A 14811-nucleotide genomic window follows, 5' to 3' on the forward strand; every position below is an offset into this window, starting at 1 on the left:
TTCATTTAAAGAGAAAAATTTACGAAAGAAAAAAAGACTAAAATTCTTACCAAGTACTTTCAATGGTGCCTTTTCTAGGTTCACAAGAGCTGTACCAAAGGGAATTGCTATTGTTGTGAAATTGTTGGAATCACTCATCAGGGGGCATTCTGGTAGAGTAAGATAAAATCTCAATGCTTCAACATCAGGTAAGGAGCTAGTCAGTTTAGGAATAAGATTCTTTTCCAAACTAGCTGCCACCTATATTTTGACAAAAAATAAAACCTACTTTATTTAAAATGAATGTACTTTCCAAAAAGAAGAAGAAAAATCATAAACACAGCAAACATGAAATGGTGAAAGAAATGTATCTTACAATGAATCACTGAATGTACTTTGAAGCACAGTGAAAATTAATGCCTAAGCATTGCTAAGAGCATTTTAAAAATCTTGTGCGTAAGTCTCAATTTAAATTCTCTCTAGCTATACCCCTATAAACCAACACGATGATGTTAAGTATTAAAGGTCTACTCAAACATCTGGAGAGATTTACAGATATTTGATAGCTAAACTGTAAATTCTCTAAAATAAAACCTTATTTTAATTCTTGTATTAGCTTACATAAAAAAAAAATCACAGAAAGCACATCACAATGAAACATTTGAAACTATAAAGTTAATTAGGCTATAAATACACAAAATAACATGGAATATAAAATTCAACAGGCTATATAACACAAATATAAAATACTTTAAGAACAAACCTGCTGAGATATCTGAGGATGATCAGGTTGTATAAGTTTGTGGAATAAAAGCCTAGCAGCATTCATATCAACCCCTGAAAATCTGGTGCCTGTTCTATAGTGATCATCATTGCTATAAAAGAAAAAAACAGAAAAAGAAGAGAGAGAGAAGGAAAATAATAAAGCCTTAAAGTTATTTCACTTATTTAATATATTACTTAATAAATTTTAAAAATTCCGTATACCAAAGAATTACCACTTACCTAACAGCTAGAAAGCTTCCATTTAGACAACCAGAGGAAGAAAATGTTCCGTCTATTTCACTAAAAAGAAAGTTAAAAATCCCCAAATCACAAAATGAGAAATCTACTGTTCACATTTTTTAATCAAAATATTTAATATAATATTTAATGCCACAGAGCACTCCTCTAACCAATACTCAACCAGTATAAATCAAAATTTTATAAATTACTAAATTACTAAGGATTAAAGTAATACTGCTTACCCTAGACTTTCTCAAATTCATCAGACTAATCCTATGTTCGTTCCTTCTTTTTTTTTTAAAGCCTACAGCACCCAGTATTCCCAGGCGGTCTCCCATCCAAGTACTAACCAGGCCCGACCCTGCTCAGCTTCCAAAATCAAAAGAGATCAGGGGCATTCAGGATGGTATGACCACAGACACAAATCTGATGTTGTTAAAAAAACATTTTTTTTACATAAACATATACATTTAATTTTCTTAATTATACATGATGGTAAATCTTTTTTTTTTTTTTTAAAGATTTTATTTATTTATTTGAGAGAGAGAGAGAATGAGAGAGAGCACGAGAGGGAAGAGGGTCAGAGGGAGAAGCAGACTCCCTGCTGAGCAGGGAGCCCGATGCGGGACTCGATCCCGGGACTCCAGGATCATGACCTGAGCCGAAGGCAGTCGCTTAACCAACTGAGCCACCCAGGCGCCCCTACATGATGGTAAATCTAACGTAGGATGTTTTTTTTTTTTTTTGAAGTCCACTCTTTGGCTTTTAAGAAAAATTTTAATTTGGGAAAACAATCTATAATTAAAAAACAGCTTCTCAGATCTAGTCCCTCATCCCCAAAACCAATGCTACCTGCAGTAACAGAAAACTCTTAACTACTAAACAAGTTCATCTATAAGCAAAATATTCAAGAAAGATTTAATACTTAAGTCTTTTAGGGAGTATAAAAGTTAAAAGACAGTGAACACTAGGAAGCTAAGAAGTAACATTATTTTAAATGCAATCCTAAAGTGATTGTGTTTAATATTTTATCATTTAATATTATGTATATGAAAGAATTACAACATATATAAATTCAAATGAGATCTCTTAAAATATCCATTATTATAGAAATTCTAGACATTTAAACTTATGTATGATTTTTTTTTTTTGGTGAGTGATATTAATAAAATATTTATTAAAATAAAAACTTCTAAGTATTTTTACTTCTAAGTACAAGATAGCACTACCATGTAGGTAAAAGGTTGTGTTTGTGTTATGTAGGTAAAATGTTTTTCTTACTTGGCTATCTCCACAGGCAACCTTCCAGAGGGGTAGCTCAGCCATTTTTGAATTAGAGCTTCATTCACAGTCCAGATCTGCTTCGAAGGATCAGGACATCTAAAGTCATCTGGTGGTCCACAGTTCTAAATTTAAAATAAGTAGATTATCAGGAAAGAAGATATATATATATAACTTAAACCAAGGCATGTCTCCACTATGTATTTAGGTTTTTTTTTTAACAGAATATATCTCTACTAAATACCTGAAACAATACTTATCAACTAGATCAGAAAAATTCTGTAGACTTGGGGGCAAAAAAATTTAAGGCAATTACTTTGTAACATACAAAGAACATTAATATGGGCTTTAAAAATTCTTCAAAGTTATTTGAGCTCAGTAATTATTTGTATGACTACTCTTACCTGGCGATTAGAATAATGTGAAAAGCTTTGATCTCCCCCTGAGAAAATTCTTTTCACACAGAAATATTCTTCAGAATCTGTAATAAAAATAAGATGTAAAGAAATTCAAGATTTATATGACATTTTCAGAGCATCAAATATGCTACTGGATTTTCTCTTAATAATCTAACTCAATTAGACCTCCCATTCAGCTTTCAATGATATAAAATGACTTGGAATATTTTGATTACTATGGAAATGAGATTGACCAAGTGATACACATTGAATAATTCCATAAGCATAAACAGCACTTGGTAAGTTTGCCAAGTCTTTCTTCTGGCTTACACAAAAAGGTGGTGTTTTCTAGTCTGTCTTTTTTATCTCAATATATTTTACTTTAAACTGAAGATGACGTAAAAGTGAATGAAGGGTATAAAAGACAGCTCAGAAGAAAATAAAAATTAAGAATATTCATTTTTTGGGGGCGCCTGGGTGGCTCAGTTGTTCAGCATCTGCCTTCGGCTCAGGTCATGATCCCAGGGTCATGGGATCGAGCCCCGCATCAGGCTCCCTGCTCCGCGGGAGGCCTGCTTCTCCATCTCCCACTCCCCCTGCTTGTGTTCCCTCTCTCGCTGTCTCTCTGTCAAATAAATAAAATCTTCAAAAAAAAAAAAATGAGGGAGGCAACAATGTTGTGTTAAAAAAAAACAGAATATTCATTTTTTTAAAATAATGAAAACAAACAAGTAAATGTTAAAACTTCCTGAGTAAAATACTTGATAATGCAAAATTATTTTCTTTTAATATAGCTGTACAAAAGTAAGATGACACACAGAGCTCTTCATTGATAACTATTTTATCAATAAAACCCAAATTCACCGCCTGGGTGACACAGTCAGTTAAGCCCCGACTACTCTAGGTTTCCGTTCAGGTTGTGATCTCGAGCCCTATGTCAGTCTCTGTGCTCTGCTCTCAGTGGGAGTCAGCTTCTGCTTAAGACTCCCCCTCTGTACCTCCCCCCACCCCTCTCTCTCTCGAAAAAAGAAACCTTAAAAAAAAAAAAAATCCAGTCCAAAAAAATTAATAAGCATATTTAGTAGCCGTAAAATTAAGACAATAACGTTCTTTTTCAAAAAGATATTTGATGCATCTTCCTTTCTTTTTTTTTGCTTCTCAAAATGGAAGGAGTATCTATTATCAAAAGTACTGCGGGGAGTGGGGGAGAGTACTGCTTGGCTAGTACTCAGAGGTATCACATACCAACACATCAAAGCCCAATACTGTAACCTAAGGCTCATTGTTTCCAAATATAACACATTTCTGTCATCCTACTCCTGACCCCCACACCACCCTTTAGTTTACTAGTTCTTTACCTTGTAACATTTGTGACCATGGCTGCTACAGAATTATACATTCTTAAGGAAGGACCACATCTTAATTTCCTTGATTATTCCTTACTACCAAGCACAATGTTTTATTTGCAAAAGAACTCATTAAACATTTGTTAACATCAATATATAATATGAAGCAATATATACCTAGCTTAGAACATACTAAGAACCTCAGAGTTCAGAACATTAACACGACTAAATTTTTCACAAGTACCAAGAATGCTCTAGATCAAAAATAACTTTTAAGAATAGATTAAATGGGTAAATCTAAAATATTAAATAAACTAATGATTCCACTTAAAATCTTTTCTCTACATCATTTCCACAAATCTAAATGAAATCGTTCGCTTCCTTAAAAGATTTAGCAGGATGTTATTCATTTATCCCTAAAATGTGATTCTGCTCTCTATAAATAATCAAGAAGGATGAGTACAGCACATGAATAGGTTTCTTGGGAATATGAGGAAGGTACCAAAAATTATTTTTCTTAATTTCCTTTTAATCACTACTCCAAAAAGTTTACATAATCTAGTTATCTGTTTTATACAGCTTCTTGCAGACTGAATTTTGCTAATTGTATCCTCGAGGTTTCTCCTCACATTTTTCTTGGTCTTCTGTACTTCCTGTAAATTGGTAGTTGGATCTAGAAAGGCTTTAATTAAAGTCTGATAGTTTTAACACAACTATTACAAGGTGGTAGTGGGGGCTGTTCTTCCATCAGGAAGCACATAATGTGTGGCTGGGTTCCTTTCTGCAATGTTAGGAACCACTGACGCTCAGTGCTTAGACTATTAATTCATTGTGGGTTGAAAAATGATGATATGCAAACATTACACATTACTTCCTCATCTTGTAGCTGGCCCATTAGCTTCCCAAACTACAGAGTTTGTTACCCTGTAATAGGAAAAAATTAACTCTTGATCTTTTCATTTGCTCTTGCCTTTTAAACCTGCATTTCTTTGATACTAAAGAGGATAATAATTTTTCTTTATTTTTTAAAATATTTTATTTATTTATTTGACAGAGAGAGAGAGCACAAGTAGGCAAAGCGGCAAGCAGAGGGAGAGGGAGAAGCAGGCTCTCCACTGGGGCTCGATCCCAGAACCCTGGGATCATGACCTGAGCCAAAGGCAGACACTTAACCGACTGAGCCACCCAGGCGCCCCAATAATAATTTTTCTTAAAGATTTATTTATTTAGAGAAAAAGAGAGTGCATGAGCAGGAGGAGGGGGAGAGAATCTCAGCAGACTTCCCGCCAAGCGTGGAGCCTCACACGGGGCTGATCTCACAACCCCGAGACCATGACCTGAGCCAAAATCAAGACTGACTGAGCCACCCAGGTGCTCCAAGAGAGTAATAATTTTTGCGTGAGTTTTAGTAACATGAATTTCCTCTTTGAGCATTTCCATTAATTTCCTTTAACTATTAAGTGTGTTAATGTTTGTCTTATTTATTTATTAGGTGTCTCCCTGTTTTTCTCACCAATATGTATGAGCACTTTGGATATTCAGGCTAATTAATCCTAGGCTGTATTTGCTACAACAATTTTTCTTAAATATTTAATTTTGACTCACAGATTTGTTTTTCCATTTAATCAAATGTATTTATCTCTTCCTTTATAAAGACTTTCATTGCCATAATGCTGAGAGAGGCTTTCCCATTTCATGTGTGTATTTTTTTTTTTTTAAGTAATCTCTACACCCAACGTGGGGATCCAACTCACAACCTCGATACCAAGAGTCACATGCTCTTTCAACTGAGGCAGCCAGGAGCCCCAAGGCTTTTCCCATGTTTGAATCAGAGAATTATTTTCTTAAGAACTTTTAAACATTTAATTCTTTAATCCTTTATACCTTAGTGTTATAAACTATTAGGTTATATATATAACTCAGGTTAGGATCTAAACTGACCTTTTCTCCCCAATTTTCATGTGCTGAGTAATTCTCCCTTCTCAGATTAGTGATGCCTTGTTTTAAAGTTATGAAAAGGCACTATCTCTTCCACCTATAACCACAATGCTAAAAAATTCTGACACTCTTCTCTACCAAAGTGTTCTCTCAAAGTCCTTGAGAATATATATCTCCAAGAACGATTACCAAGCAACTAGAGTTTGAATTTGAAATAAAACTTATATACAATGTAAGTCATATATACACCTTATAGAATATTATATTCTTATATAAGGTATAATATACCTCATATAGGGTACGTGTGTGTGTATATGTATACACACACACACACACACACATATAGGGTGTAATATAAATATTATATACAATACCTACATGGAATTTCCCTTCCCCTGGACTTTCCATTAAATTCTAATGATCTGAATATCTATATACATACCAGTAATCTGATTTGTTATAGTTTTATATAGTACATATTGTCATATCTAGGAGGGCTATTTCACGTTCTCCTTGCTCTTTACAAAATACTTTTTACATTGTAAGAAAAAATTGTTAAGACTTTGAAACAGGGCTCCCTGCCTACCAATACTAAGCCCTGATTACAGCATCCTTCAGGAATTGCCGAAAGGTGTTACTGAGCTACTTACTATTCTGTAAATTGTACTTCTATTTAGGAGCAGTACTGACAGAGATAGAACAATGTACGTGTTCTTTTTTTTTTTTTTTTTTAAGATTTTAGGGACTCCTGGGTGGCTCAGTCAATTAAGTGTCTGCCTTTGGCTCAGGTCATGACCCTGGGGTCCTGGGATCGAGTCCCACATCAGGCTCCTTGCTCGGCGGGGAGTCTGCTTCTCCCTCTGCCTGCCGCTCCCCCTGCTTGTGCTCTCTCTCTCTCAATAAATAAATAATTTTTTGATGAAGATTTTATTTATTTGCCAGAGAGAGAAAGAGAGCATACATACAAGCAGGGGGCGTGGCAGAGGGAGAGGCAGGCTCCCCAATGAGCATGGAGCCCAATGCAGGTTCAATCCCAGGACCCTGGGATCAGGACCTGCGCAGAAAGCAGACACTTAACCAACTAAGCCACCCAGGTGCCCCACCCCCCCTTTTTTTTAAAGATTTATTTATTTTAGAGAGAGAAGAAGCACGCAGAGCTGGGAGAACAGCAGGGGGACCTTCAAGTAGATTCCCCACTGAGCGTGGAGCCCAATGCAGGGCTCGATTCCAGGACCCTGAGATCATGACTTGAGCTAAAATCAAGGGTTGGATGCTTGACCGAGTCACCCAGCACCCCTAAAACTACAAAAATTTTAAAATACTGACTCATTTAAAGATGAGCAATAATGAATGTACTACATGTTAACAAATATAACATCTTAGTATTAATACGAAAGCCATTTTGATTTCATGAACCTTCTGAGACAACACCACTATCCTGAAGCAAGTCTGTTTGCTTTAGAGTATGAAAGAACATAAATGAAGACAATGGAGCAAGTGAATTTTATTTGCTTGGTTTATATTTGACTCTGAAAAGAAGCTATAAAATGTGTTAACATCTTAGCAAATTTCATTTAATTTTGAAGGGTGTGCTCCTATGGTTTAATGACTAATGCCTTCACCTATGATATAAAATGTTATTCTTTACTTTTTGTGTAATCTGCTAGACAGCAAAAATTCTGTCTTATTAGAATAATCTTCGATACTTTGTTGACTTCATTGTCTTTCATTAAGGGGGAAAAAAAACAAATGTTCCTCAGTTTTGAAAGAGCTAAAAGTTCTTTTCAATCTCATTACCCTCTACATTTATTTTGAAATCTTTTACTGTGACTTTGATAAAATAGGTAACCAAGTATTGTTTCTAGCATCTAATAGTTGTATCTTAATAAAGAGTTCAAATTTCCTCTCTTTCTTTGATTTTTGCCTTCCTGTTATGGATTCAATTGTTTCCCCAAAATTCATATGTTGAAGTCTTAACCCCAGTAACTGAGAATATAACTGTATTTACAGATAGAGCCTTTAAAGAGGTGATGAAGGTAAAATGAAGCTGTTAGGGTACCTGGTGTCCTTATTTTAAGAGGAAAAGACATCAGCAATGCATACACAGAGAAAAGGCCATGTGAGGACACAGAAAAAGGCAGCCATCGCTAGCCAAGGAGAGAGGCCTCAGAAGAAACCAAACTCCTGACATGACACCTTGATCATGGACTTCTAGCCTCCAGAACTGTGAGAAAATAAATTTCTGTTCTTTAAGCCACCCAGCTTGTGGTATTTTTTATGGCAGCTCTAGCAAATGAACACGATTAGCAAAATCATATCCTAAGTACAGAAAAATAAAGCTTCTAAGATACCTTTTACGAAAATATCTTTGAGATTTTCCAGACAGGCCTTGGAGAATTATAAAGGTTGTTCTTTTATTATACAAGAAGAGATGCGAGAAATAATCAGGTTTGTTTGATGTGTTACTATTTCAAGAGTTGCATGGGAAGAGTTGTCAAATCAGAAAAGATACTTAATCTTCCCGAAGTTAAATTTATATGGTAAAATGTAATTAATATAAACATTTCAAAAATTGTTTGTCTTATGGGAAGTCCCTGGGGATTTGTCAATATCCTTGTTTTCTGTATGTTTAAATATGAAGTAAAACACTATTCAAAACTCTTATGAAATTGTTATTTTCCTATATTTATCAAAGTTCTGGTCCTATTTTCAATTATTATTTGTTATTTTAAACGTTTTGTGGTATATTCTCACCGCTTTAATTCACATCTAGTTATCTCCTTGGTTTGCAAATGGGATGTATTTCAGACTTACCCACAAAGTCTTATAAAAAATACTGATGTCTAACTTACTGAATCTCTTCACTTGATATTCTTAGTGTTATTCCTGGTCTATTAGTCTATTCCTAGACCTATTAGGTCTCAGGATTATCATGTTATATCTCAACATTTTTTCATCTATAAAAAGTTAAGAGTTCTCTATATTTGTGAGTCAGATGTTAAGAGTCACTGTCCTCTTTAAGAACAAGCTTAATCATCGTCTTTAGAAATGTGTTTTGCTCATGGAACACTATATCAAAAACTAATGATGTAATGTATGGTGATTAACATAACAATAAAAAATTATTAAAAAAAAAGAAATGTGCTTTGCATGCCAACATACCCATGGACTGCATTAGAATTACTCATAATTTTTTTAAAGTTGCTACTTAAGTAGTTTTATGAAATTTCTTATTAGAACACCTTACACTGGAATGAATGAACTGATGAAGAAAAATTTATTGTGGTTATCTGTTTAGAATAATGTTTAATTTTGTTTTAAAGCTGTTTTTTGGATATATAAGGGAACTATTTGTCCTTCTTCTAAAGATATCTAATTCACAACAATTTTGTAAATTCTGCTTTGTTAAGTTGAAATGAAACATTTAAAATGGTATTTCCCTCTGCCTCACTTCAGCTTGCCAGTATCTCCTGGAGAGGAGCTTGTACCCTGGTCTGGCACCCCAGTTTTTGTGGCTGCTGCCCAGGAAGCACCTCTAGGTGCTCTGGGGGCCAGTGGGGTTTATGCTCACAGGTCTCATAGGACTGTAATCAACAGAAAAAAGTTCTTAAACAGCTACCACCACTAGGGTACAGCTAGAGACAAGAGATGAAGATGCCCAATCTTTCTGTGAGAGTCTACCATTAGCTTATCTTTGTAGCTGTGGCCTAGGAGGCAGGCTTCTAATTAAACACAGGTCTAAGGGCCTACTATAATCCTCCCCAGAGACCTCAGAAGGAGGGCCTTATCCTGTGCTCTCCCTCTGCCACACTCCAGAGCACCATTATCTCCCCTCAGGGGAAATGTAGACACATCTGGCCCTGGTTTTTGTGGCTGCCACCTAGTGGATACCCCCTGATTGCCTGGTTCTGGTGGACTGAGGGACTTGCATTCCTGGGACAGGGTTCCCATGAGCTGTAAAAATCAAAGAGACAGTTCTTGGCTGGCTACCAACCCCCAGTCACAGCACAAACAGCAGACTGAAATACATCCCCAGTCTTCCTGTGAAAAAGGCCTACTTGCATGTCCTGGAGCTTCGACCTTAGGGGCAGGCTTCTGGTTTAGCATACATCTATCAACTTACTAAGGTGATCTCTGGGGACTAGGGCTAGCAGATGCCTTCTTTGCCCTGTCCCTCTGCATTACTACAAGTCACTGCTATCTCCTGGAGTGGAGCTTGGACCATTGTCTAGTGTCCTGATTTTCATGGCTACTGCCCAGGGGACCCCTCTAGGCTCTCTGGTGGCTAGTGGGACTTTCACATGTGGTCCCAAAGGACCGTATATATTTGCATACTTTAAAAGCTGCTGCCTGAGAGTCTGGCTTCCAATTAGCCTGAATCTAGGTGCTGCCTGAGATCCTCCCATTTGGGACACCCACAGGCCTTGGCACACCCTCAATTAGTGGGAGCCACAAAAAATAAAAGACTGCTTGGACAATCACAAAGGTCTGAGAGACAACCAAGAGCTAGGGCAGGGTTGAACTATATTACAAAGCTCTAATAATCAAAACAGTATGGCATCAGCATAAAAACAGACACTTAGATCAATGGAACAGAATAGAGAAGCCAGAAATAAACCCACAAATATATGGTCAATTTATGACATAGGAGCCAAGAATATACAATGAGAAAAGGACAATCTCTTTAATAGATGGTGTTGGAAAACCTGGACAGCCAATATGCAAAAGAATAAAATTGGACAACTATCTTACCCCATAAACACTAACTCAAAACAGATTAAAGACTTGAACGTAATGACCTGAAATCATAAAACTCCTGGAAAAAACACAGGCAGTAGTTGACATCAATCTTAGAGATGATTTTTTGGGTTTGACACCAAAAGCAAAGACAAGAAAAACTAAAAAGCTTCTGCACAGCAAAGGAAACCATCAACAAAATGAAAAGGCAACCTGTGGAATGGAAGACGATATTTGCAAATGATATATTTGATAAGGGATTAATATCCAAAATAAATAAAGAACTCATAAAACTCAAGAGCAAAAAGGCAAATAATCTGATTAAAAATGGATGGAGGATCTGAATAAACATTTCTCCAAGGAGGACATACAGATGACCAACAGGTATATGAAAAGGTGCTCAACATCAAAGAAAAGCAAATCAAAACCACACTGAGATATCACCTGTAAGACTGGCTATTATAAAAAACACAAGAAATAACAAGTGCTGGTGAAAATGTGGAGTAAAGAGAACCTTTGTGCACTGTTGGTGGGAATGTAAATTAGTACAACCACTATAGAAAATGGTATGAAGATTCCTTAAAAAATTAAAAATAGAACTACCATGAAATCCAGCAATTCTACTTCTGTGTATTTATCCAAAGAAAATGAAAAAAAAAAAAACAACTTGAGAATATATATGCACCCCCATGTTCCCTGCAGCATTATTTACAATACCTAAGACATGGAAGTAACCTAAGCGTCCACTGATAGATGCATGGTTAAAGAAAACGTGATACACACACACACACACACAGGAATATTATTTAGTCATAAAAAAGAAGGAAATCTTGCCATTTGTTACAACATGTATGAACCTTGAAGGTATTAGGGTAAGTGAAGTAAGTCAGAGGAAAGCAAATACTGTATGATCTCACTTCTATGTGGAATCTTAGAAAAAAAAAAGCTCACAGATATAGGGACCAAATCGGTGGTTGCCAGAGGTAAGGCGGGTGGGAGGGTGGACAAGATGGGTGACGAGGGTCAAAAGGTATAAATCTGGACACAGATCCACACAGAGAGAGAACGCCATGTGAAGATGAAGGCAGTGATCTACTAGCCAGGAAATGCCAAAGATTGCCAGCAAACCACCAGAGGCTAGCAGAGACACATGGAACAGAGGCTCCCTTACAGTCCTCAGAAGAAAGTAATCCTGCGGTGCCTGGGTGGTGCAAATGGCTAAGTGTTTTTGGCTCAGATCATGATCTCATGTTGGACTCTCTGCTTCTCCCTCTCTCTCTCTGCCCCTCCCCACCCAATCCTGCTTGTGCATGCTCTCTCTCAAATAAGTAAATAAAATCTTAAAAAAAAAAAAAAAGAAGAAACCCTGCTTTTTCTTGGATTTCTAGCCTCCAGAACTGAGTCAATAAATTTGTGTTGTTCAAGCTACTCAGTTTGTGGTATTTTGTTACAACCCTGCTTGTGCATGCTCTCTCTCAAATAAGTAAATAAAATCTTTAAAAAAAAAAAAAAGAAGAAGAAACCCTGCTTTTTCTTGGATTTCTAGCCTCCAGAACTGAGTCAATAAATTTGTGTCGTTCAAGCTACTCAGTTTGTGGTATTTTGTTACAGCAGCCCTAGAACACTAACACAGTTGTCCAAACTTTATACATTCTAAAGAAAGGTCTGCCCTATGCCAAGCTCCAAGGGCATAATCCCAAAGTCTGGAATATCCTGTTAAGAATGTTTTTGTTTACCTGTGAGCTTGAGGCCACATCAGAACAATGTGATTTATGGTGGGGGCCATGGGCTTCACCTCTGAAGGGACTGAGCAAATTAAATTCACATTTAATGGGGCGACTGGGTGGCTCAGTTGGTTGAACATCTGACTCTCTTGGTTTCGGCTTATGTCATGATCTCATGGGTCATGAGATCAACCCCTGTGTCAGGCTCCGTGCTCAGCAGGGAGTCTGTTTGAAGACTCCCTCTGCCCCTCCCCACACTTTCTCTCTCTCTGAAATAAATAAAACTCAAAAAAATTTAAATTCACATTTAACTAGTTTTTATCCTACACAGCCTTAATATAGTGCAAAGTAACTATCAACCATTATATATATGACACACACACATATATATATAATTTGTGGTAAAATATACATAAAATTTCCCATTTTACTGCACATCTATAAACAGAAAAAATGACCAATGGAAGGTAGGAACTGTGGAGAGTTGATTCATGGGAGAAAAAGGCCCCTGGCGCTGCACAGGGGAGGGAGGCCTAGTGGTGGAGTGGGTAGTGAGAGACAAGGGGAGGGAGAAAGAGTTTGGGGTGGGGGTGGGGGTTAGAAGTGAAAACACACAGAGGACTGTACAAGAAAACTGTTCCCCAAAACCACTGACTAGAAGAAAGGAGAGGGTTTCAACACTGCCAGTTTTTTATAAACAGCAGAGTGCAGAGTTTGAAGTTTTGGAGGTCAGTGCCATAGCCAGGGTTGTCTGGCAGCGCTCCAGGAGGGAAGCAGCCGGGGCCATAGGAGCAGGCAGAACAGTCTGAGGATCTCCTGGGTTGCACAGGGAGAAACGGTTCCCCCTGCTGGGAGTGCATTTGGTAGAGGTGACATTGGTTTTTTTTTTGTTGTTGTTGTTTTAAGATTTTATTTATTTATTCATGAGAGACAGAGAGAGAGAGGCAGAGGGAGAAGCAGGCTCCCAAGCAGCAGGGAGCCCGATGCGGGACTCGATCCCAGGACCCTGGGATCATGACCTGAGCCGAAGGCAGACGCCCAACCATCTGCCACCCAGGTGCCCGAGGTGATACTGGTTTTGTATTTTTGGATACAGAAAGAGCAATTCTTTTATTTTTTTAATTTTCTATTTTTTTTTTAATTTAGTATCAAGCTTCTCTTAACAAGCACACCAAAACACACCTAGCTTCCTTTATTTTTTAAATTTAAAATTTTTATTTTATTTTGCTTTATCTTTTTTTTTTTATTTATTCATCCCAAAAGGAAGAACAGGAAGAAATGATGACCAGGGATTTAATCAATACAAATATAAGTAAGATGTCTGAACTAGAATTTAAAACAATTATAAGGATATTAGCTGGACTTGAAAAAAGCATAGAAGACACCAGAGAATCCCTTACTGCAGAGATAAAAGAGCTAAAAGCTAGTCAAGCTGAAATTAAAAATGCTATAAATGAGATGCAAACCCAAATGGATGCCGTAACAATGAGGACAGACGAAGCAGAGGAATCAGTGATATTGAAAATAAAATTATGGAAAATAATAAAGCTGAAAAGAAGAGGGAAACAAAGATGATGGATCGCAAAGGTAGACTTAGGGAACTCTGATTTATTAAAACGTTAATAACATTCATATCATGAGTCCCAGAACGATGAAGAGAGAGAAAAAGAGGCAGAAGGTTTATTTGAGCAAATTATAGCTGAACATTTCCCCTTAAGTAATCTGGGGAAGGACACAGACATTAAAATCCAAGAAGCATGGAGAACTCCCATTAAATTCAACAAAGCCAGCCATCACCAGAGATATCACAGTCAAATTCACAAAATACACAGACAAGGAAAGAATCCTGAAAGCAGCAAGGGAAAAAAAAGTCCTTAACCTACAAGGGGAGACAGATCAGGATCACAGCAGATTTGTCCACAGTAACCTGGCAGGCCAGAAGAGAATGACAGGATATATTTAAAGTGCTGAACAGGAAAAATATGCAGCCAAGAATGCTTTATTCTGCAAGGCTGTCATTCAGAATAGGAGGAGAGATGAAGAGCTTCCCAGACAAACAAAAACTAAAGGAGTTCACTGACCACTAAACCAGCCTTGCAAGAAATAGTAAGGGAGACTCTGGGGAAAAAAACAAAAGCAACAAAAACTAGAAAGGAATGGAGAACATCATCAGAAACACCAACTTTACAGATAACACAATGGCACTAAATTCGTATCTTTCAGTGATGACTCTGAATGTAAATGGGCTAAATGCTCTAATCAAAAGACATAGGGTATCAGAATGGATAAAAAACCAAGACCCATCTACATGCCGCCTCTAACAGACTCATTTTAGACCTAAAGATCCAATCAGAAATTCTGTACCCATTACACAACTCCTCTGTTCTCCCCTTCCCCAAGTCC

General features: G+C 36.9%; 1 protein-coding gene and 1 pseudogene across 5 annotated transcripts in view; both read right to left on the reverse strand.

Moving 5' to 3' along the window:
• HERC4 (HECT and RLD domain containing E3 ubiquitin protein ligase 4) overlaps positions 1–14811 on the reverse strand; it is a 132175-nt gene that overhangs the window by 53160 nt on the left and 64204 nt on the right. For all 5 annotated transcript variants that reach the window (XR_003519386.2, XM_027591197.2, XM_035724145.1 and 2 more), the window contains 5 exons: positions 2670–2746; positions 2266–2390; positions 985–1044; positions 743–854; positions 51–240 (listed from right to left, as the gene is read on the reverse strand). Coding sequence is in view for 4 of the 5 variants with exons in the window: in XM_027591197.2 (XP_027446998.1) it covers positions 51–240; positions 743–854; positions 985–1044; positions 2266–2390; positions 2670–2746 (564 nt within the window). In the remaining variant the exon portion in view is untranslated. The remainder of the gene's footprint in view (positions 1–50; positions 241–742; positions 855–984; positions 1045–2265; positions 2391–2669; positions 2747–14811) is intronic.
• On the reverse strand, positions 1286–1404 carry LOC113924030 (annotated as a pseudogene).

The sequence above is a fragment of the Zalophus californianus genome, chromosome 15, assembly GCF_009762305.2.
Source record: "Zalophus californianus isolate mZalCal1 chromosome 15, mZalCal1.pri.v2, whole genome shotgun sequence".
NCBI lineage: Eukaryota > Metazoa > Chordata > Mammalia > Carnivora > Otariidae > Zalophus > Zalophus californianus.